Source organism: Heterodontus francisci, chromosome 18 (genome assembly GCF_036365525.1).
Source record: "Heterodontus francisci isolate sHetFra1 chromosome 18, sHetFra1.hap1, whole genome shotgun sequence".
NCBI lineage: Eukaryota > Metazoa > Chordata > Chondrichthyes > Heterodontiformes > Heterodontidae > Heterodontus > Heterodontus francisci.
The window spans coordinates 44,052,927-44,076,224 of record NC_090388.1 but is presented as its reverse complement, the minus strand read 5'-3'; the positions used below and the strand labels follow the sequence as shown (position 1 = coordinate 44,076,224).

At 43.4% G+C, this 23,298-nt stretch overlaps 1 protein-coding gene across 1 annotated transcript in view; it reads right to left on the bottom strand.

Moving 5' to 3' along the window:
* The window catches only part of kcnq1.2 (potassium voltage-gated channel, KQT-like subfamily, member 1.2), a 1,015,894-nt gene that overhangs the window by 832,724 nt on the left and 159,872 nt on the right, over positions 1-23,298 (bottom strand). The window contains exons 5-8 of the mRNA XM_068050636.1: positions 22,423-22,501; positions 17,126-17,222; positions 3,690-3,830; positions 1,924-2,034 (exon numbers count right to left, since the gene is read on the bottom strand). Coding sequence (XP_067906737.1) covers positions 1,924-2,034; positions 3,690-3,830; positions 17,126-17,222; positions 22,423-22,501 — 428 coding nt within the window. The remainder of the gene's footprint in view (positions 1-1,923; positions 2,035-3,689; positions 3,831-17,125; positions 17,223-22,422; positions 22,502-23,298) is intronic.

Genomic DNA, 23,298 nt, shown 5'->3' with positions numbered 1-23,298 from the left:
GAAGTGAACTGGGTTACTAGGCTAGGAGATAGATCAATAGAGAAGCAGTGGCAGACATTCAAGGGGATATTTCAGAATACTCAGGATAAGTATATTCCTACTATCAAGAAAAATTCTAAGGGGAGGACCCACTATCCATGGTTAACTAAAGAAGTTAAAGAAAACTAAAGAAAGCATCAAACTTAAGGAAAAAGCATAGACTTGCGCAAAGATAAGTGGCAGGTCAGATGATTGGTCAGAATATAAAGAACGGCAGAGAATGACTGAAAGGTTAATCAGGAGAGAGAAATTAGAGTATGAGAGGAAGCTAGCTCGAAATATAAAAATGGATAGCAAGAGCTTCTACAGGTATTTAAAAAGAAATAGAGTAAGGAAAGTGAGTGTTGGTCCTCTAGAGAGTGAGAATGGGGAATTAATAGATAATAAAGAAATAGCGGATAAAATGAACAAATATTTTGCTTCTGTCTTCACTATCGAGGATACAAAAAACATTCCAGTAATATCTGTAAATCAGGAGATGGAAGAAAGAGAGGAACTTGGTGAAATTACAATCACTAGGGAAGTGATACTGAGCAAACTGATGGAGCTGTGGACTGACAAGCCCAGGGTCCTTATTGGCTTCATCCTAGGATCTTAAAATTATGATAGGGTTCGATACAGTAGACATAGAGAAGATGTTTCCATTTGTGGGGGAGTCTAAAACTATGGGCCATAAATACAAGACAGTCACTTGTAAACCAATTAAGAATTTAGGAGAAACTTCTTAACTCCAAGTATGATGAGAATGTGGAACTCATTACCACAGGGAGTGGTTGAGGCAAGTAGCATCGAAGCATTTATGGGGAAACTAAATAAGTATATAAGAAAGAATAGAACAGAATATATTGATAGTGCGAGACAAAGTAAATACAGGGGGAGGAGGTTCGTCTGGAGCATAAACACTGGCATAGAACAGTCAGGGTGAATGGCCTGTTTCTGTGTTGTAAATTCTATGTGATTTTCGAAATATAGTCCTGCCTTTGCAAAGTTGGCCGGCGCCATTTTTAAAAGCTTCAAGCCCTTAACAAAAATTTGCATATTTAAAGAGAAAGCACTTGGTTAAATTTTTCAAATAAAAATCAAAAGCAGGAGGCCCTTTTCCACCCCCCCCCCCCCACAATGGTGGTTTTATATGCCAATATGACAGACATTAATTTTATTCCCACCCTGAACTTTCCCACCCAACCTCATCACTTTTGCCCTTCAACCCCTTCCCACCATCCCCACAACCAATAAAAAACATTTACCCCACTCCCCCCCTTCCACCCTGGATATTTCAGACCTCCCCCCTCCCCACCAGTGTCTCGCCTCAGAACTCCGTAAGGTGCGTGAGTTGCAGCCGGAGGATGTAAAATCGCAGTGGGACGGCTGCCAGGACCAGGTAAGTTCATTTCAATATTTATTCTGCTAATTTTAATATTGAAATGAAGGCCCCACCACCACACCGAGGCCTTGCCTCAGCCGGGAATATGCAGTGGAGCCTTCTTAGCATTCTAGGCCGCTCCAGCAAGCATTTTACGGGCCTCCCCACCACGATCCACGATGTCGAGGGGCTGGTAAAATCCAGCCCATAATGTCTGATTAGATTGTAACGTAACTTAAAAATCTGGTGTTCAGCATTACAACCACAGCACTTCGGCCAATTCCATGTTGATTTGAGATCACTTCTTAGATCTTTAAAAATTATTTGCTAGTCAGCTGGTTCTTCCAACTTGCTCCTTTCTCCTCTCCACTCTTGATTAATCATGTTCTATATTGTGGTTCACTTTTTCCTATAAGGGAAGCCCACACATGTAACCAGCCTGTGCACATGATATAATCTGGTTGATCCCTGACATTCAAAGCTAAAAGCTTTGAGCAGTGAAAGATAAACAGTTTACTTACTGCTGGAAGTGCAAAGAAAGATATAGCAAAAACAGAGAAGCAAGATGCTATTGTCTTTCCAATCCATGTCTGTGGAACTTTGTCACCATATCCAATTGTTGTAACAGTTACCTAAAGAAAAAAACAAAGATCAGTGAAACTACAAAATGCAGCTTTAAATTATCTTTAAAAGAGAAACTGTAAGCCTGTCTCTATCTCTAAGAGTTTTATTGATGTCTGGATGCTATTGCATGGATAAGGAACAAGAATAAAAGCCATTGCTTACAGAGAAAATGGGATGGATTTTAAGAGCCTGCCGTCGCTCTCAGCAGCGAGCTCAAAAAATGGCGGCCTGCACCTTAGAGCCGCCGGGATCCCCCACGTGGCGGCTTATTTAAATGGTCGGGTGGCCACCCTCCCCCCCTCCCCCAATCTCGTGGTGGGGGCGGGCTATCCAACACCAGCAATGGCATCAGCTGCCTGTGCGCAGGCGCTAGCGCCATTTTTAAAGGGCAGCCAATCCTGCCAGCATATTTAAATTTTTAAAGATACACTCCCCAAAATTTATCAAATAAATTTCTAACATCCCTTTCCCACCCCCAATATCAATTACATTAACTATTTGCCCTTCCCCCAAAACACTTACCTTTTAAATTTGACCTCTCCCCCCCTCAGACTGCACAAAGTTTAAAGTTCACCCCTTCCCACCATCCCCTACACTCATTATGTTTATGTGACCCTGTTCCCCCACCACCCACATACACTGGAAATCTTAACTCCTCCCCCATCCCCACCAGTGTCACGCCGGCTTTCCCTAGACGGGGGAATTGAAGGCACGGGAGTGCCGGCCACCGCACTAAGGATTGCGGCGGGCCTGGACGATTCAAGGTATGTTCATTTAAATTTATTCATGTCATTGATTTAAGTATTGAAATTGAGGTCCCATCATGCAGTGGCAGCGGGGCCACCACGGAGCCTCATCGCTGTCAAGAGGATCAGGCTGGGACCTCCCGGCGTCAAGCTCCATGGTGCGCCTCTTCCGCAACCATCTTCCGCCCCCGGCCCCTGACCATGGAGCCTGATGTTGCGGGCTCGGTAAAATCCAGCTCAATATTTTCATTCAAGTGCTTCCCCATCTTATATATACATATATAACTCAAAAATGTTTCTTTAAAAAAAGCAGCTATTTCCTAAGCTAAGGTTTGTACTTGAATGATGTAAAAAGTAAAGTTGGTCTGGAGGAGTACTTTTTAATCCAAGTTTATCCTGACTAAAGACTCAGTGAACATATGTTGCTTTGTTCAACGTTTTAATAAAATGTTATTTTTTTTCTGCTGCAGGGAGGTACGCAAGATCAGTTCTTCATTCCTACTCAAGCATTGCATGACATCACCAATGAAAAAGAGTTCTTATGTGCCCTGGATTAATTCCATTGAAAACAATACAGACCATGACATTGGATTTGCCCAAGAGCCCATCTAGAGTTTCCTGACATCAAGAAAAGCATCCCATCATCTATATCCTCTTCATTACATGGCATGATTTCTATTGCTGCTTCATTTACTTTACAACATTGCAGCAAATTGAGTGGCAGCACTACGAAGTATTAATTGAGCATTTTTGGACATTATCAATTCAAAAATGTGTCCTGTGGAGTTTGGTGTATTTTTTAAATATATACAGAGAAATACTAATCCTAAAGTGCATAATGAGAGCACATTTAACTAATCTTACTCTCGTGTGAAAATGTCATTTGACAGTATAGTATCAGATACAAAAGAACTCACCACGCCCCACCATAAGGCATCAGCATAACTTCCAAACCCAGTCTTCCCTTTCTCATCAACTGCATCTTTCTCAGCCAGATACACGAAATAGGAAGAAAAGATCAGACCCAGAAAACCTATGTATAGTGTTGTGATGAGTTCCTGCAAAACAAAATATTCCATTATCAAAAAGGCATCACCTGATCTCAGATAATAGGCTACTGTATACTTTTGTAGCTTGTAGGTCACATCTTGCTTTATGTTATATTTTACAGGTGGATAAGACTTACACAGCAACTGCACAAAGATATGATCCTGCATTTATGTGCATTACTTCCATTATTGCAGAGAACATTTGCTGAGAAATCAGAGTGTCCGTCATTGATCAGCAGCTCTTCTACCTTCCGACTTCAATAACTCAGAAACTACAGGCTGAATCTTAACTCCGAAAAACGGGTGGGTTGGGGGCATGTCAGAGGATAAATTACAAATGACACAATCTCAACTCCAGTATTTGAAGGAACACTTAAAACATGCATTTGAAAAAGTTCAGAGTTGGGAACAAGAGAGAAGCAAGTAACAGAATGAAGTGCATACAGGCAAAGACTGTGCCTCATTTCAGTGACACCTCCTGGATGTGCTGCTGGGACCTGCAAGGAGTCAGAGAGCGATACACTTCCCTACCACCAGGAGGAAGAAGTCTGCAACGGAGACCAAAAAAGTGTGGTTGGGAATAGCAGAGGAGGTCAGCAGCAGGAGCATGGTGCCATGCTCCCGGATTCAGTGCAGAAAGCGATTTAATGACCTAAGCAGGTGTGAGTAAAGGTGAGTACTGCGGCACATTAACTTGCACTCTGCTGTGCGTATCACCCCACACCCTCACTCTGCCTTGTCAAGCCTACTCCAGTACATCACTCTTCATTCACATCCACTTACTTTACATGTGTAGCTCTCCTCTTTCTCTGCACTTCCTCGCATCCCCATCTATCCATCCACTACTCCCACTCACCCTCATCCTGATGCAATATCATGCGTTGCCCTTATTGTCACCCTCACCAAATGCACTCCATCCATCAGAGGAACATATGCCATTACACTCACTCATATGCCTCTTACAGGAAAAGAGAGCACAGGGAGAGGAAGGTCCTCCAAACATCATGCAGCTGACCAGCCCAGAAGAGGAGTCACTAGAGATCAGTTGCATTTTGCTGTGCCTGGCCGTTGGAGATGGGGAGATGGGGAGCTCCCAACTACCTGGTGACACAATTAACTAAAAGCCACCCACATAATGCAGCCAATGATTTCAACAGTGATTGAAATATGAGCAGCTTCATAATGATAACTTGCAACATATTCTTATCTTGCCAGGACTAATTCATGTCTTTTATCTCTCACAGGGCCTTCATGCATGTGGCAGCACTCAGTGAAAGCACTGCCAACAATTACTCAGAGGAGCTGAGTCCTTATGAAAGTGTGCCATTACAGGACTCATTTAGACCATGCAGCAGCTCATATATTCACACTTCAGTGGGATAGTTGGGTTTTCACTTGGTGACTCACACTTCTCAAGTGTGCAAAAGCTGATGGTGGAGACAGGGACAGCAGTCGAGAGTCTGGTTGGAGGGTGCAGCCCTCTTCTAGCTCTGATTCAGTTGGACGCAGATGGTGTACTTTGGGGTGTCGATGAAGACAGGAATCATACAGTAGCAGACAATGTGCGATGTACTGATAGGCTTTCAGATTGGAATTACCACAATTGCAGAGAGATTGGAGGAGGACACTTAAAGCATGAGGGAAGAATGATGTCACAGGCCACTGTGATTATGTGATCTTCCATGGATAGAATGGCCAATGTCATGGACCATCATGTGGATGCACGTCTTCAACACCACTGTACAGACTCAGGATGCCAATATGTCTGCCACCTTACATAGGTTGACAGCTACCTTAGACTTGGCCTTACAGAGCCACAATGATCTGCACCAAAGTGTTCTCCAGCAATGGTAGCAGTGAAGTGTGGACTGGCCATGAGAGGACTGATGACAAAAGGGGTCATGCAATCAAAGCTTCTCACTCACAGCTCTCAGTCAGTAGCCTATTTGCTGCTCCCAATGTAAAGTCTGCCCCTGCACAGATGCAGGTAGAGCAGTCTTTGGCAAGGCCCTGACAAGTTCCAAAACCGAGAGGAATTAGGCCAAGAGCATTTCAGCAGTCAGATCAGAGATATAAGCAGTCTGCCCCTATCTCAGCTGAAGCCAGCCACACAGAAAAAAAGAGCATGACTTTGTAGCTACACAAGGGTATGCATGTGGGTGTCTGAGAAAAAGCTGTTTTGATAAGTTTTTGTTATTTATTTAGATAAAATAAATGTTATTCTTTTTCACTACTTTCCCGTCTTGTCCGTTCCTGGATGCCTGGTGATAAGTGGCCTTCTAACTTTTTTGATGATGAATGTGAGAACATAATTTGATGGGGACCAATGGGGGGGGGGGGGGGATGTTAAACCGGTGGTGGGTTGGTTGGTTGCAGGTTGTTTTGTATCAGTGGCATAGTGGGGTGGCGGGAGGGGTTTGTGGGGCAGAGGGGAAGAGTGGTTAATGCAGTTTCTGGTGGCATGGATGCAGTGGTGAACCTTGCAGTAATAGGCAACCTGGGTAGCAATGTGAACATCTGGGGTGCATTGCCCTCCTCCTCTTCTTACTCCTCCGCCTCCGCATCATCCAAGGAGGATCTGAGCTCTTCATCCTGTCCCTCCTTCAGGATCCAAACCTCATTAGTGTGTAATGTTGTGCTGGGCACAGCAAACCATGACTATTCTGGAGACCCTGGCTGGTGCAGACTGAACAGCACATCCAGATCTATCCAGTCACCTGAGTGCATCTTCAGCATGCTGATAGCCTGTTCAATCACACATCTAGTGGTTATATGGCATTTATTGTAATGCTATTGAACGTCAGTGCTCGAATTTCTAAAAGATGCCATGGTACAAGTTTGCAGAGGGTATCCCTTGTCACCTAACAGCCACCCATTAAGTCTGCTTCTAGGTGCAAAGAAATCAGGGAACTTGAACTGCCGCAGGACAAAAGCTTCATAGTAGCTGCCAGAGAATTGTGTGCACACCTGCATAAAGATCTTTTTGTGGTTGCACACCAGCAGCACATTGATGAAGTGGACACCTTTATGGTGGACAAATAGTCATGGATATTCTGGGGGTGCGCGATTGCCATGTGTGTGTGCAGTTGATGGCACCCAGCACCAAAGGGAAGCCAGTCAGAGCCACAAAGCTGAGCGCCCACTCATTCTGACTGGCATCATTGGTGGCAAAGTTGACATAATTGCCTGCCTTGGCAAACAAGCCATAAATCACCCACATAATGCAATTGTGCATGGGACTGGGGGCTCCTGCATATGTCTGGGGCAGAGCTCCGAAAAGATCCAGAGACAAAAATGCTAAAGGCAGTGGTGACTTTGACAGCCTACCAGGTCCAGCAAGTAGAAGGTCTTCTCAGAGGATGCAGATGTCTGACTCCACCTGAAGTGACATCCTGAGCCTCCTGAGACACTGGTGTTCGCACAAGTCAAGGAAACCTATCCTCTGCCTGTAGACCCTATGTTGTGGGTAGCACTGCCTGCGAGCTGCAAACCTCTGCTGGTACCTTCTCTGCTGTGCAACTGTAGGTCTGATAATAGGAAGTTGCAGGTGCTGTTGCTGCTCATCTTCGTCTCCATCTGAGGTCCAATCTAAGGCAGCATAAGCAGCACCCATCCTGATGTGATAAAGCAAACCTACAAGAAAAGTAACCTCTAAATTGTACAAAGTAACCTCTCAGAAAAAGTACCGTGAACAAACACTTTTCCACTAGCAGCTAAGAAAGTAGTTGTGAGTACTGAATATTTATAGGCATCTTTGACTAAGATTGCTTTAGCCCCCTAAATTGCTGCTGTGCACTTGCCTTGATTTCAGTGGCCCAGGAAACCCATGGACCCAACATTAAAGTGAAAACAGTGTGTCAATATCATTCTAACTGAGTGATTAGTCTATGGAAATTAACAGCCCCCCTCTCCTGAGGGGATTTCACCCAGGCAGCCTAACATGCTGGAGTCAAATGCACAAGTTGTCAGGTTGAAGCCGCCTTTCCAATGCGCTCTTATTTTCTCTAGTTTTAACCCCCACACCCGCACCCAACCCCAATGCTCTCTTCTACATTAAAATTCACCCAATGTTTCAAGCCAGTGACCATTTCTCGGAACTAGAAAATGTTACCGATGTAACAGGTTTTAAGCAAGTACAGAGGCAGGGAAAGGGGGGAAGTGAAGGAAAGAACAAAAGGGAAGGCCTGTGATAGGATGAAAAGCAGGAATGAGTAAGTGAACAGCAGAATCACTATCATCACTTGCTGTCAGAAAAAATGGGAGCAGTGGTTATGACCTGAAATTGTTGAACTCAAAGTTGAGTCCAGAAGGTTGTGAGGTCCTAATTGAAAGATAAGGAGCTATTCCTTGAGCTTCATTGGAACTGTGTAGGAGGCTGAGAACAGAGAAGTCAAAGTGGGAGTGGGACAAAGAGTTAAATACCAGGTGACTGGAAACTCAGGGTCATATTTCTGGACTGAACGAAGGTGTTCAGCAAAGCCCCCTAAGGAAGAAGCAGAGGGCCTGCTGACTGTCCTGGTGGTGCAAATGTAACACATTGCTTCCTACTACCAAAACCTTACATCTTTTTGGTGCAGAGAATTAAGAAATAAACCCCAAGCCACTGGCTACTCTAACTCTTTAGTTATATGAATGCAGTGATGGTTAAATTATTCAAACTAATCAGAGCTGAATTTGTATGTAGCTACCATCTGAAACAAAACTTAAAATAGTTACAAAAGCAAAATACTGCAAATGTCGGAAATCGGTAATAAAAACTGAAATGCTTGCTTAAAATCTATTACAGCTCTAACTTTTCAAAGTTCTGATGAAAGGTCATCAAACTGAAGTGTTAACTCTGTTTCTCACTCCACAGATGCTGCCAGCATTTTCTGTTTTTATTTAAAATTGTTACTTCTTTGCTGTTAATTATGTCTGCATCCTTTTAAAGAAAAAAACCATCCAGGACAGTTTTAGTACAGGATGAATTTAAATCCAATAAATATCAAAATTATTCTGTAATTCTCATAGCATATTTAAAAATAAAACTTGAAATATGATTGAGTTTGCAATACATACTGATATAAATAAATTTTACTGTCATAAGGATCAAATATTACAAAAGAAATTCAAGGGGTGCAGCCTACATTCTGAAAATATTTCTTTACAACTCCTGTTTAAACATTTTCGACAATCCCATCCGGTTCTTTGATTTACCTAGAGTTATGAGGCAAAGGTGGGTCTATGGAGTTATGTCACAGATCAGCCATGATCTTACTGAACAGTTACATGAGCTAACTGGCCAATGCCTGTTCCTGTTCCTATATTCCCAATAAGTTTATGGGAAATCTAATGGGGTGGCAGTTTCATTTATAAGCAGATATCTTTTAAAAGACTATGGTAGAATAATGAACCAGAGGAATGCATATAAAGAAGAAAATCGAACTTTAACTTATTACTCCATACATTTTGTTTACAGTCTTTACATTATAGTTTCTAAATTTTAAAACCCACATCTTTAAAATTAGTTCCAGTTCTGGAGTAATAGTACATTACAAAAGTTCACTTTAAGAAGTGAAGCCTTGATGTTCTAAAGCAAATGGGCTAACACACATGCACAACTGTGCTTCTAAAAAGTTTTTCAATTATGGTTGGAATAACTTGACCCTTGCATTCTTCATTTAAAGTCAACTGAACCTTTAAGCCACTGTTGCTGTTTCTAAAATAACAGTTGTGAGTAATCAACATTTCTGAGTTCAGTCGCTCCAGCTATTTTGCCCCATAATTTTTTTAGGGTTAAACAAACAGAAAACAGCAATCTTGTCAGTTTAAATGCCCTACTTAATTATATGAGACTTATAACATATTTAACTAATCATCAAATGCCAAGGTAGCAAGTCATTAGTCCCTTATAACTATATATAATGACATCTCCATGAAATAGTCTTCATATTTCATAAAGATGACATCATAACTGATAACAGATGAGAAAAGATTTCAAAGCAATCTCATTGGAACTGGTCTACAAACTTTACGTCAATATAATTCCAGTTTAGTGTTAATGGCCCAGATTTCCTTTGTGTACTTGTTGTGTAGGAACATTAGAACTGGAGTAGGCCATTTAGCTCCTTGTACTTGTTCCGCCATTCAATGAGATCATGGCTGATCTGCGAGTTAAATTCATATACCCACCTTTACCTCATGTTTCTTAATACCATTGGATAACAAAAATCTATAAATTTCAGTTTTAAAATTGACAATTTATCTAGCATCAATTTCTGTTCGTGGAAAAGAGTTTAAAACTTCGACCATCCTTTCCATAAAGAAGTGTTTCCAAATTTCACTCCTGAAAGGTCTGGCCTAATTTTTAGATCATACCACCATCCTAGACTGCCCAACTAATGGAAATAGTTACTCCCAATCGACCCTTTCTGTTCCCTGAATGTATTGAATACTTCAATCAAATCACCCCTAAACTTTCTAAATACCAGGGAATACAACTCTAGTTTGTATAATCTCTCCTTGTAATTTAACCCTTGGAGTCCAGGTATCATTCTAGCAAATCTATGCTGCACTCCCTCCAGGGCCAATATATCCTTCCTAGGGTGTGGTACCAGAACTGTTCACAGTAATTCAGTCATCTAAGCTGGGTTTTTTACAGCTAAAGCATGAATTCTACCCCATAGTGTGCTATTCCTCTAGATATAAAGGCCAGTATTCCATCTACATTTCTGATTATTTTCTGTACCTGCTCATGACATTTTAATGATCTACATACTTGGACCCTCAAGTCTCTTTGGATCTCCACTGTTTCTAACTTTTCACCATTTAGAACATACCTATTCCCATCCTTTTTAGGTCCAAAGAGGATGACCTCACATTTGCTTATATTGAAATCCATTTCCCACCGTTATGCCCATTCACTGAATATATCAATATCTCTTTGTAATTTTATGCTTCCGTCTATACTGCTTACAATACCGCCTAACTTTATGTCCTTGGCAACATTAATTTTGTGGTCAAATCTATGAGAAAACCTGAAGTCCATAAATTGGTAAGCACTTGTGGAAAATAAATTGTTCCACTTATCAGCTCACTGTCGCACAAAGGGGAAGCAACAAGTACATGAGAAATAGGAACAGGAGTAGGCCATACAGTCCCTCAAGCCTGCTCCATCATTCAATATGATCATGGCTGATCTGAGCTCGGCCACAACTCCAGTTTCCTGCCTATTCCCCATAACCCTTGACTCCCCTGTAGTTCAAAAATCTGTCTACCTCAGCCTTGAATACATTCAATGACACAGCTCCACAGCTCTCTGGGGTACAGCATTCCAAACATTCATGATTATCTGAGAGAAGAAATTCCTCCTCACAGAATCATAGAATATACAGCACAGAAGGAGGTCATTCGGCCTGTCCTGTCCATGCCGGCTCCCTGTAAGAGCAACTCACCTCGTCCCAATCCCCTGCTCTTTCCCCGTAGCCCTGCAAATTTTTCCTATTTCCTTCCTATCTACTCTGTCCAGACCCCTCATCATTTTGAACACCTCTACAAATCTCCTCTTAATTTTCTCTTCTCCAAGGAGAACAATCCCAGCTTCTCCAACCTATCCATGTAACTGAAGTTCCTCATCACTGAAAAAATTCTTGTGAAACTTTTCTGCACCCTCTGTAATGCCTTCACATCTTCCCTAAAGTGTGGTGCCCAGAACTAGACACAATGAGCTGGATTTTATTTTCCCGCTGCCGGGAGTGGCGGCAAGTGAAAAAATGGTGACCCGCACATGCGGGTCGCACGCCGCCATGCTGTCGCGATCTAGCATGCGACAGCTCGTTATAATTGCAGGGTGGCCACCCCCCCAGTCACGTGGCATCGCCTGTTTTTGCGCAGGCATTTTTGAAGGGCTGTCAGGCCTGTATTGACAGATAACTGCTGACCTCATTTTCCGCCCCCAACTACACTAAAAATAAATGTTTGGCCCATTTACCCTCCCCTCCCCTCCAACAATACACTGAAATTGCAGAGTTGACCCTTTCTCCCCACAACAGCACAAAGTGCAGAGGTCACCCCTCTCCCCCCTCTCAACTACACAAAGTGCAGAGGTCATCCCTTTCCCCCTCTCAACTACACTAGTGCAGAGGTCACCTCTTTCCCCCTCCCCACACTAAAAATGCAGCGTTGACCACCCCCCCCCCCCACACACTAGAAGTCCTAAGATTCCCCCTTCCCCACCTGAGTGGCACCAGCTTTCCCTGGACAAGAAAGTGAAGGCACGTGAGTGCTGCACGTCACACTGAAGATCCAGAAATGAATGTAAGATCGTGGGGAATTGGATTTAAATGTATGCATAGAGTTTATTTAAATATTTAAAGTCGGGTCCCCTCACCAAGCAGCAGGGGTGGGGGGGGGGGGGGGGGTGGGGGTGGGGGTGCCGCCACGGGAAAGTTGGCTGTCTGGATACAAAATTGGCTGGCCCATAGAAGACAGAGGGTGGTAGTAGATGGAAAGTATTCAGCCTGGAGCTCAGTGACCAGTGGTGTTCTGCAGGGATCTGTTCTGGGACCTCTGCTCTTTGTGATTTTTATAAATGACTTGGATGAGGAAGTGGAAGGCTGGGTTAGCAAGTTTGCCGATGACACGAAGGTTGCTGGAGTTGTGGATAGTGTGGAAGGCTGTTGTAGGTTGCAACGGGACATTGACAGGATGCAGAGCTGGGCTGAGAAGTGGCAGATGGAGTTCAACCTGGAAAAGTGTGGAGTGATTCATTTTGGAAAGTCGAATTTGAATGCAGAATACAGGCTTAAAGACAGGATTCTTGGTAGTGTGGAGGAACAGAGGGATCTTGGGGTCCATGTCCATAGATCGCTCAAAGTTGCCACCCAAGTTGATAGGGTTGTTAAGAAAGCGTATGGTGTGTTAGCTTTCATTAACAGGGGGATTGAGTTTAAGAGCCGCGAGGTTATGCTGCAGCTCTATGAAGCCCTGGTTAGACCACACTTGGAAAATTGTGTTCAGTTCTGGTCGCCTCATTATAGGAAGGATGTGGAAGCTTTAGAGAGGGTGCAGAGGAGATTTACCAGGATGCTGCCTGGACTGGAGGGCATGTCTTACGAAGAAAGGTTGAGGGAGCTAGGGCTTTTCTCATTGGAGCGAAGAAGGATGAGAGGTGACTTGATAAAGGGGTACAAGATGATGAGAGGCATAGACAGAGTGGATAGCCAGAGACTTTTTCCCAGGGTGGAAAGGGCTATCACCAGGGGGCATAATTTTAAGGTGATTGGAGGAAGGTTTCGGGGAGATGTCAAAGGTAGGTTCTTTCCACAGAGTGGTGGGTGCGTGGAATGCACTGCCAGCGGTGGTAGTATAAGCAGATACATTAGGGACATTTAAGCGACTCTTGGATAGGTACATGGATGATAGTAGTATGAAGGGTATGTAGGTAGTTTGATCCTAGAGTAGGTTAAAGGTTGGGCACAACATCGTGGGCCGAAAGGCCTGTACTGTGCTGTACTGTTCTATGTTCTATATTCTATCCTTCCTTAAATAAGGAGACTAAAACTGCACACAGTATTCTAGTTGTAATCTCACCAACACCCTGCATAGTTGTAGCAAGACTTCCTTACTTTTATATCCATATCCCTTGCAATAAAGGCCAGCATTCCATTTGCTTTCCTAATTATTTGCTGTACCTGCATGCTAACTTTTTTTCTAAGTAAAACCTTATTTAAAACTTAGTTAATTCCAAAATGGAATTCCAAAATTTACTAAGAATACTATGAAAAATTCTGTGAGACAACATAATAAAAATTGAATTTTAATTATTCAATACCATTAATTGGTAGTCCTGATAATATACTGTACATTATATGGCATAACATCCCTACTAATAAAAAATATTTTATCCTCCAGATCACCTTGCGGATCCAAAATGTTGTAGAAGCTATGGACAGAATTTTGTGCTGCCCTTGGATGCAGGCACGGAGACCAGGTGGGCAAACAAAATGGCAGGTGGGAACATTCCCGATGTTGCCCAGGCACCCTTCCATTTTGTCCTGGATGGGGAAGGCCAAGGATAGCCTTCCTGCCCAGGCCAATTGAGGCCATTAAGTGGCCAATTAATGGCCACTTAAGGGCCTCTTCCCACCTCCACCTCAACTTTATAGAAGACGGAGGCCATGTGGAGATGCCATCAGGTAAAGCCTGGAATCCTCCTAGCACAATTGGGGGATGGGGTCCCTCCTTTGGGGGCAATCCAGGGCACCCAGAAGGCCCCCAAGCGCTAATCGCCACTCCCCCAGGAAAAGCGTACCCACCCCCACCCTCACCAAACCTCCCCCCCCACCCGACCCTGTTGCCAGGGCGTGCCTGACTAGCCCCGGCAACCCTGACCCCACTTACCTCTCCTGGAGTCGTCTCCTCTCTTCAGTACTGCAGGGCCTCCTGCAGTACCAGCACTGGGCACCGCTCCTTGTGGCACTGCTGGTACTTCAGAACTGTCGGCCCTCCGATTGGCCTGCAGCTCTGGAGGTGCGAGCTCGTCACTTAAAGGGACAGCATCCCCAACGGCAGGCAGTTAATTTGCTACCCAGCTTTAATTAGCTACAGGGTTCTGACAGAGGGCCAAGACGAGTTCTCCCCCCGCCTTTTGGCCTGCCACCGGGACATCCGTCACCGGAATAAAATCGAGCCCTATATAGATAGTCAATGCATCAGAAATGACTGTTATCTCTATGTCACTGGATAAAGCAGCCATGGCACCCACTTCCAATCTTAGAGGCTGAACTTATTCACAATACAGCTTTTGATTCCGAACACATTCTCAAAGTTTGTTCTCCAAGAAGCTGTTAAAAGTTAATTTGTCACCTGGTTACTCACCTAGTTAAGACAGTGAGTAGCTGAGCCATTGAGACCAGAAAAATTCTAGTTTTGACACGTAATCAGTTCTAAGCTACCTGATCTCAGCCAAGCAGAATGCATGGGAGCTTTTATTGGCCCTTGTTGGGGAAGGAGTTCCTGTTCCTAATCATTGTCCAGCAGCTCCTGTTGGAAATATATCTGCATTATCAGAATCAGGATGTAATCAATTTGGACAACAGAACCCCAAAGGGTAAATAACTTCCCAATATTCACTGAGTGAAAAATTGGGCTCCATCGCACATGGCCTCCTAATGCTCGGAAATGGCATCCAAAATGTGCACACACACTTCCACACTCTGGATGCCATCATGGTAAAGGGTTTGCATGTGCATCTAATGACTGGCGGCAGCATGCAGGTCAGACAGATAATGATGTCAGAGCGCAATGCTGATTTGACGTCCGCATTACCATTTTCAAATGCCACATTCCAGTTTACGCTCAGTTTGAACCTTGCACAGTTGAACACAATATTAAACGGCACGAAAGATCCCCACTAGCGCTACTTAACGAGATCATGAACTAATTACAGATTAGTTGCTCAATTATTTCTTCCGGCAGCTGGTGCAACTGTGCATGTTTTTGGAGCTTTCCTATACTTGGCTAAAGTTTCAATAGTCTACGGGGAGTCGTCTGGCTGATGCTAAAGTACTTTCTGTTCATTTAAAATAAAATGTGCTAAAATAAACTGTTTCCAGACATGGGTGCACAACCTGCCCATTCTGAGGGAATGGCCCTTGCCACCAACTATCAGGGAAGAAGCTAAGGAGCAGCAGGAGGAGGAGGAAGAAGTGGAGAAGGAAGAGGAGGAAGAGAAAGGGAGGCAAAATGTAGACAGCTCCTTTTTGCCTGGGTTTTACATGATGAAATCATTCATGAGTGGTACCACACCTCCCCATTCACCCACACACTCCTTACTTTTCCTCTATCATTGACCATCACATGGTACTCATTCTGATAACACAAAAAAAAGAAAATGCACATTCCAATCCAAATTTATGAATTCAATGATGACATAATGTATACAAAAATAAACTAATCACGCTTGTGCATTTCCTTGGCATCTATTTTCTTTGTACCTTTGCCAATCCCAGTGCTCCTATGAAATGCTTCCCCAATAGCTGCAGAATGGGTGATGGAAGGCTGCTGACTTCCAATTGAGGAGAGTGCAGATGGCCTTGATGGGCAACCTTGAGCAACTCTGAACCTAGAAAGCTCAGCTTCAGACTGCACCATCTCTGCCTGGGCTGCTGCGGTCTGGGCTGGCTGGCTGACAGACAACAGCAAGGGTACTCGCAGACCAGCAAGGGTGGGAGCAGGAATGTTTTCATACTGATAGAGGGCAGTAGGTTGGTGCTCCATGGATCCACTGACACTCTCCTGGAGTGGCACCTCAGCAATCCTACTGAATTGTTAGAGAGCAGTTTGATTGACTGTTGTGAAGTTCCAAAAGCCCTTTTGAACATGGTTATCCAAAGCAATGATGGCAGCAGTCTGAGTTTCCATGGTAGCTGTGACATTTTCCATCAGACACTGCATCATGGTGGGTTTCATAGGTTCGCTGCCTGTGAGGTGACCACCCATTCTATGTTTGGAAAGAATAGGCTTCAAGCCATGTGCAAAGCCCAGTGCCAAGTTGGTCATGACTCTTCCATGAACCTTGACATTGAGCATAGACTTTCTGGCAGGCGTTCCAGTCCACCAGTGGAATGGCCAAAATGTCTTCTTTACTTAACAGCAATTGGTCTATGTTAGACTTTCCTTTTTGAATAAAAGCTCTCAGTAACAAGACTACATAAAGCTATTTTAACACTGGAGCAAGAAAACATTTGGATCTGCAAAATGGCAGCAACGAAACTCTCAACTTTAACTCAGGGCAAAAATCAGGTAGGCACAGAAGCAGGCAGCAAACTTTCTGGACCTCAGCAGTACAAGTTTCGGGAGATTTTAATTTCCTGGCTTCGTCTGCATGCTTCTGGTCAGTTTCCTGCTTGAACTGGTGGGGATCAGCATCTGACAGGCAAAAGGGTAATACTGGGCAGCAGAGGTTTGCCGCTGAGGAACAAAGGAGTGGTAGGCTATAGGAAAAGGATTTCGGGAGGGCCACATGATTGGGGGCAGAAGCCCAGGTCAGGAGAGAGCTAAACTTTTCTTATGGAGTTGGGAGGAGCACTCCTCGTCCTCCTGGCCCTACAAGGAAAGTTAATAAAAATAAATGATCTTTTTGGGCCTCTTCTGGCTCCAAGTCCTCTTCCCGTTAGGTGGACATGGCAAGAAAGTCACAATCACTTTATCCACTCAAGCCTACAGTTAGAATAACAGTTGCGCACAATGACATCATCAGAGCTCATTCTGAATATTTAAAGATGGATCCCACTGGATCTTGCTTGCTTAGAAGAGCAGCATACCTGGCGATGAATGAAAACAACAGATCCTAAAAGTCTCCAAGTGCCACCTTGCCGATCCACATGCAACATCCGTAAGATCTGAAGGAAACGAATACCCCTGAAATCACAAAATAGGATCAATCCCACTAAAAAACGAAAAACTTATAAATGTTGTGCTTTAGTAAATAGTACAATTAAACCTCTGATTTTTTAAAAAATTATTTCCTTCAAATCAAAGTCCATCCCAATATAGTTTTTGTTGCAGATACAGCAAGCAATTAAGAAGGCAAATGGCGTGTTGGCCTTTATCGCAAAGGGATTGGAGTCCAAGAATAAGGAAGGCTTACTACAATTATATAGGTCTTTGGTGAGACCGCACCTGGGGATGAATTTTATGAGTCCTCTGGCAAGGGGGTCCGGAAAATTCTTCTAGGAGAGGCCCGCTACGATCCGCAACGCCAAGAAGGCCCTGCCGCATTTTACTGGCGGCAGTGAGGCCTCGGTGCAGCCCCTCGCTGCCAAGTGGTGGGGCCTTCATTTGTCTAATAAAACTCATGCACATAAACGTTAATTACCTTCCCTGGATGCGCGGCCATACCACAACGATATTCCGGCCAGTGGCCGGAGTTACGCACCTTCCGATCCCCGTTTGGGGATTCAAGGCGAGACACTGGTGGAAGGGGAGAGGAGTTTAATTTTTAGGTCAGGACAGGTGTGGGAGTGGGGAAAACCACTCCGATTGGTTGTGGGATGGTGGGAATGGGTTGTGGGTCAAATGTTCTGAAGGTGGGGGGTTAAAGGTCGGCATTTTCCAAAGTGGTTTTTGGGGGGAAATGTCCACTTATGAAATGAGAACTCAGTGGGGGGGGGGAGAAGAAGGTAATCAAAGATAAATTACAATTTTCTGCACTTTCTATGAAACGGCAGCTTTAAAGATGTAAATGAAAGTGAAGGGCCTGAAGCCCTTTAAAAATGGCGCCAGCACCTGCACAGTGGCGCCAGACGCCGCTGCCTGGGATGGAGTGGCCGCTCCCACCATTTAAATGAGCCCCCGTGTGAAATATTGCAGGAGCTCAGCAGCAGCCGCTGCAAGCAGGCGGACCACTGGCTTTAAAGTGCACCGCTGTGATGTGCGGCAGGCTGATAAAATACAGCCCCTGGAGTACTGTGCTTAGTTTTGGTCTCCATATTTAAGGAAGATTATCCATGCATTGGCGGTACAGCGAAGGTTCACTAGAGTGTTCCCAGGATGACAGGGTTGTCCTATGATGAAAGGCTGAGTAAATTGGGTCTATACTCTCTGGAGTTTGGAAGAATGCGATGTGATCTCATTGAAACATACACGATTTTGAAGGGGTTTGATAGGGTAAACACTGAGAGGTTATTTCCCCTGGCTGGGGAATCTAGAACATGAGCACACAGTCTCAGGATAAAGGGTCCATCATTTAGGACTGAGATGAGGGGACATTTCTTAACTCAGAGGGTTCTGAATCTTTAGAATTATCTTCCCCTAGGGTTGTGGATGCTCCATCGTTCAGTATCTTAAGGCTGAGATAGAGAGATTTTTCGTCTCTTAGGGAATCAAGGGATATGGGGAGTGGGAGGGAAAATAGAGTTGAGGAAGAAGATTAGCCATAATTGTATTGAATGGCACAGCAGGCTTGTGGGGCTGTATGGTCTATTTCTGTTTCTGTTTCTTATGTTATTATGTTGTTACTTTATAACAGTTTACCACTTCATTAATATTGATGAGATATTCCAATTAGTAGCAGTTTCAGCCTCTTCAAACATTTAGGGTATGAAAAAGAAGCGCAATATGGTCCAATGTTCCAAATACAATTTTGACTATAGTACAGTTCATAAAGTGATATATGACAATTGAATTTTCTAGCCCCTGCTTCAAATTCTTAATTCTTTACAAAATTAAATTCTGAAATTTGCCTTTTCCAATCATATTGCATACTATATCTCCCCCTTCCACCTTCCTACAGCAAAAACTTGTTGAATTTTTTAAAAGTACAGCCAACTTGCAAGTGCATTAAAACACAAGGTAACAAGGGATGCATAAAATTACTGTGCTCAGGAAATAATTTCTACCTAAATTCCTTGCTAAATATTTTCGTCCATGTCATAGTGTCATGCCATATTGTTCTAAGTCCTAAATACAGTAAAAAGGCCATTTAATTTTGTCAACTCATGTTTTCCAACATTTCCATTTTCAATCCTTGCCCATCTCAAATTTGCAACTGTGTGTCTTTCCTCAATGTACATGGTTCCATTTTGGTAAGAGATTAAACTAAATGCTAAAATGGATATCAGCGCTTTCAGACACAGGTATGCAAATATTTTTTGAGGTCATTAGATTATAGGCTTGTATGATTATAGTCTATTTTGCATTCGTTCCCTTTAAGTCCAAAGCAGTAGCTCTGACAGACAATGAAATATTTTGCGGCTAAAAGCTGTACATCCATCCTAGATTTCATAAAGGTTGTTATCCAGTCTGTAAGTAGTCTGTATTGGCATGCAACAGCAACCATTATTAAAGTTGAATTAGTTACAGAGGAGTACTCAACACTGTTCCTTCCACACTCGCCCTTCCTTCTTAGCCAGTATTATTCCCACCCAAGTCAAATCTTCCAACAATAAATGTCATTGCTGGAGGAAAAAATGTTTTACAAGTTAAAAAAAACCTCAGATTTAAAAAAAAACTCAATGCCATTCTCAATTCTCAGCCTTTGATGTCTATGACTTTCCATTGGAAGATTTTTTTACAATTCATTTATAACTTTCTTTCCTCCAGTAACAGCAGATTGAGTACTAATGAATCATAGAATCATAGAATGATTACAGCACGGAAGGACGCTATTCAGTCCATTGTGACCATGCCAGCTCTCTGCAAGAGCAACTCAGCTACGTCCCATTTTCCCATCTTTCCCCGTAGCCATGCAAATCTTTTTCTCTTCAGGTGCTTATCCAACTCCCCTTTGAAAGCCATGAATAAATCTGCCTCTACCACATTCTCAGGTAGTCCATTCCAGATCCTAACCACTCGCTACACAAAAAAGTTTTTCCTCATGTCACCATTGCTCCTTTTGCCAATCATCTTAAATTGGTGTCCTTTGGTTCTCAATCCTTCTGCCAATGGGAACAGTGTCCCTTTATCTACTCTGTTCAGATCCCTCATGATTTTGAACACTTCTATCAAAATCTCCTCTCAACCCTCTCTTCTCCAAGGAGAACAATCCCAGCTTCTCCAATCTATCCATGTAACTGAAGTCCCTCATCCCTGGAACCATTCTCATAAAGCTTTTCTGCACCCTCTTTAAAGCCTTCACATCCTTCCTAAAGTGCGGTACCCAGAATTGGACACAATACTCCAGCTGAGGCTGAACCAAAGTTTTATAAAGTTTCATCATAACTTCCTTGCTTTTGTACACTTTGGGCGGAATTTTACCAGCCCTTCAACATTGGGGGTCGTGGCAGTGGGGCCCGTAAAATACTTGCGGGAGAGGTCCGCCACAAACCACGATGCCGAGAATGCCCCACCGCATTTTACCGGTGGCGGCGAGGCCTCAGTGCGGCCCCTGTGCCGCTGGGCAGTGAGGCCTTCATTTACATATTTAAATTCATTGAAACAAAATGCTAATTACCTTACCTGCTCTTGGTGACCGTCCCACGCCAATTTTACAGCCGCCAGACGCAACTCGCGCACCTTCGGAACTCTGTTAGGAGTTCCGAGGCCAGACACTGGTGGGGAGGGGGGAGAATTGAAATTATCTGTGTGGGGGGTGGGGATCGGGAAAAACAATTTTTATTGGCTGTGGGAATGGTGGGAAGGGATTGAAGGGCACATTTGATGAGGTTGGGGGGGAAAGTTTGTGTTGGGACTGAAATACATTTTATTCAGATCAGACAATAAAAAAAAATCATTGTGGGGTTCGGAAAGGGCCTCCAGCTTTTAATATTTTTTTCAATAAAATGTGTAGTGACAACCCTTTAAAAATTCAAATTCATCCTAAGGGCTTGAAGCCCTTTAAAAATGGTGTACGCCTGCGTGGTGGCGCCGAATGCCATTGCCATAGATGGAGTGACCGCCCCCTTTATGTCATCGGAGGCGGCCGCTCCGCCCCTTCCATTTAAATGAACCCTCCCATGAAATATCGCGGGGGCTCAGCAGCGGCGCTTCTGTGTTGGAAGGCCGCCGAGTTCAAAGTACGCTGCTGCGATTTGCAGCACACTAATAAAATTCAGCCCAAAGTATTTAATGCTAGTTGATTGTCCATGGCATTGCTAATAAACCTTTATGTAGGCTCGTACCTCTCCCCCAGTGCTGTCAGCGGATGATATTAAGTACTTTAGCATAGCAAAAGCAGTAAATTGAAACTGTGCTGCAGTAGAATGGCACAGAAGTCTCAGGGTAAGGAAAAATTCTAAGCTGGTATTTTTCGGATGTGAAAAGCTTCTGCAATTCTCAGTTACCCTATGGTAACTAGGGAGGAAAAATTCATTCATCAAGTGTCACTTCTAGTGGTGCTATGCAGACTTACGTCAATTCCCCGGGGGCAGACAGCACTGCTGGCCGTTGGCTATTACTTCATTGACATCATTGACGACCACCGCGGAGGCTACACAAGTAGCAGCCAGCATCAATGCCTGCTCCAAGGGAATCAACATTGTCTGCTTAGCACTGTTTTGAACAAATTTTCCCCCCAGGGCTGCACACAAAGGACAAACATACAAAAAAAGGGCAAACATAGCAAATTTGGAGATTTTAATTAGCCAAAAATTCAAAATTTTGACATACCAGCAGAAAACCACAAGTGACCAAAAAGTGGCAGAATTTACAAATTTCACAAAGACAAATAGAACTAAATAAGAGGAAGTTGTTAAGGACTGGAAAGCCATACTGGAGCATTTCATTCACATTAACCGCTAATGGTAGCACTGCCTCAGATTATCCCTATTCTAATTAAGCACTGAGGAACCTGATCAGCAAATGCTGTAAAAAAAATTGCATATCTCCAAAATCTTGGTCATTGGATCCTAGCGTAATAATGCTCTCAAAAAAATCTAAACATTTAATGATAAATCATTTCAAAATTAGGTTGCAAATGCAGTATATATCTGTAAATATACCAAAGGTTTTACAATGTTGCCCAACACTGATATGGATCTCACTATAATCTATTCCAAGTTTTACAACAAACAGAACTCTGCTCCATAGCTGCTGAATTCCACAATCTAATTGGTCCAAGGACAGAAATGATTTGTGTCTGTTGTCCTGGTTCATTTTAATTTGTAAAACTGTAGAGAAATACCTGATGGCAGATGTGGCAAACACCTGGCCATTTGATCCAACGCTGAGCACTATAATGGATGCAATCACTACAATCAGATCTGCAAGTCAAAATCAAGCATGCTAATTAATTTCAAATATAACATGACTAAGAAATTATGTAAATCTTTTCAAGATAATGGCACAAAGATTCATTACATTGGTGGTAAACATTCAAAAACAACACATCGAACAATTTTCAAATAGTTTGAGTGCGTTGTAAACTATAATTTTTATTTTATTTCAAGCTCAATGAAAATTAAAACTTATTAATAGTAAAAACATATCCAGAACTTCACCCAAGTTATATTTTTCCCCACAGCAGTTGAAAGAGCAATCAAGGAGCCTACTCTCATGTTCTTCTGTGACTCAGGAATGGCCTGGGTTGATGCTAGATTTACTCTCTTTACCAAGATAATGGCCTTAATTTTACGAGCGCACCACAAATCGTGGCGCTATGAGGTTGGTAGTCCACCTGTGCAGATCGGCCATCACTGAGCCCCCGCTATATTATGTGCGGGGGCTCATTTAAGTGGAGGGGCGGGTTGGCCACCCCCGATGGCGTAGAGGGACTGGCCACTCCATCCCCGGCAATGGTGAGCGGCACCACCGCATAGGTGGCGGTGCCATTTTTAAAGGGCTTCAAGCGCTGACAGATCATTTGAATGTTTAAAGGCAACATTACCTTTAATTTGAATAAAAACAGAAAAGTTCACATCAAATACCCTCTTCCAACCCCCAAACATCAAACACAATAAATTTATTTCCCCTTCCCCCACAAAAAAGCATTTTTGCCTGTCCTGACCTTTCACCCCCAAGCTTAATCATCTTTTCCCTTCAATAAAAAAAGAGCACTTAG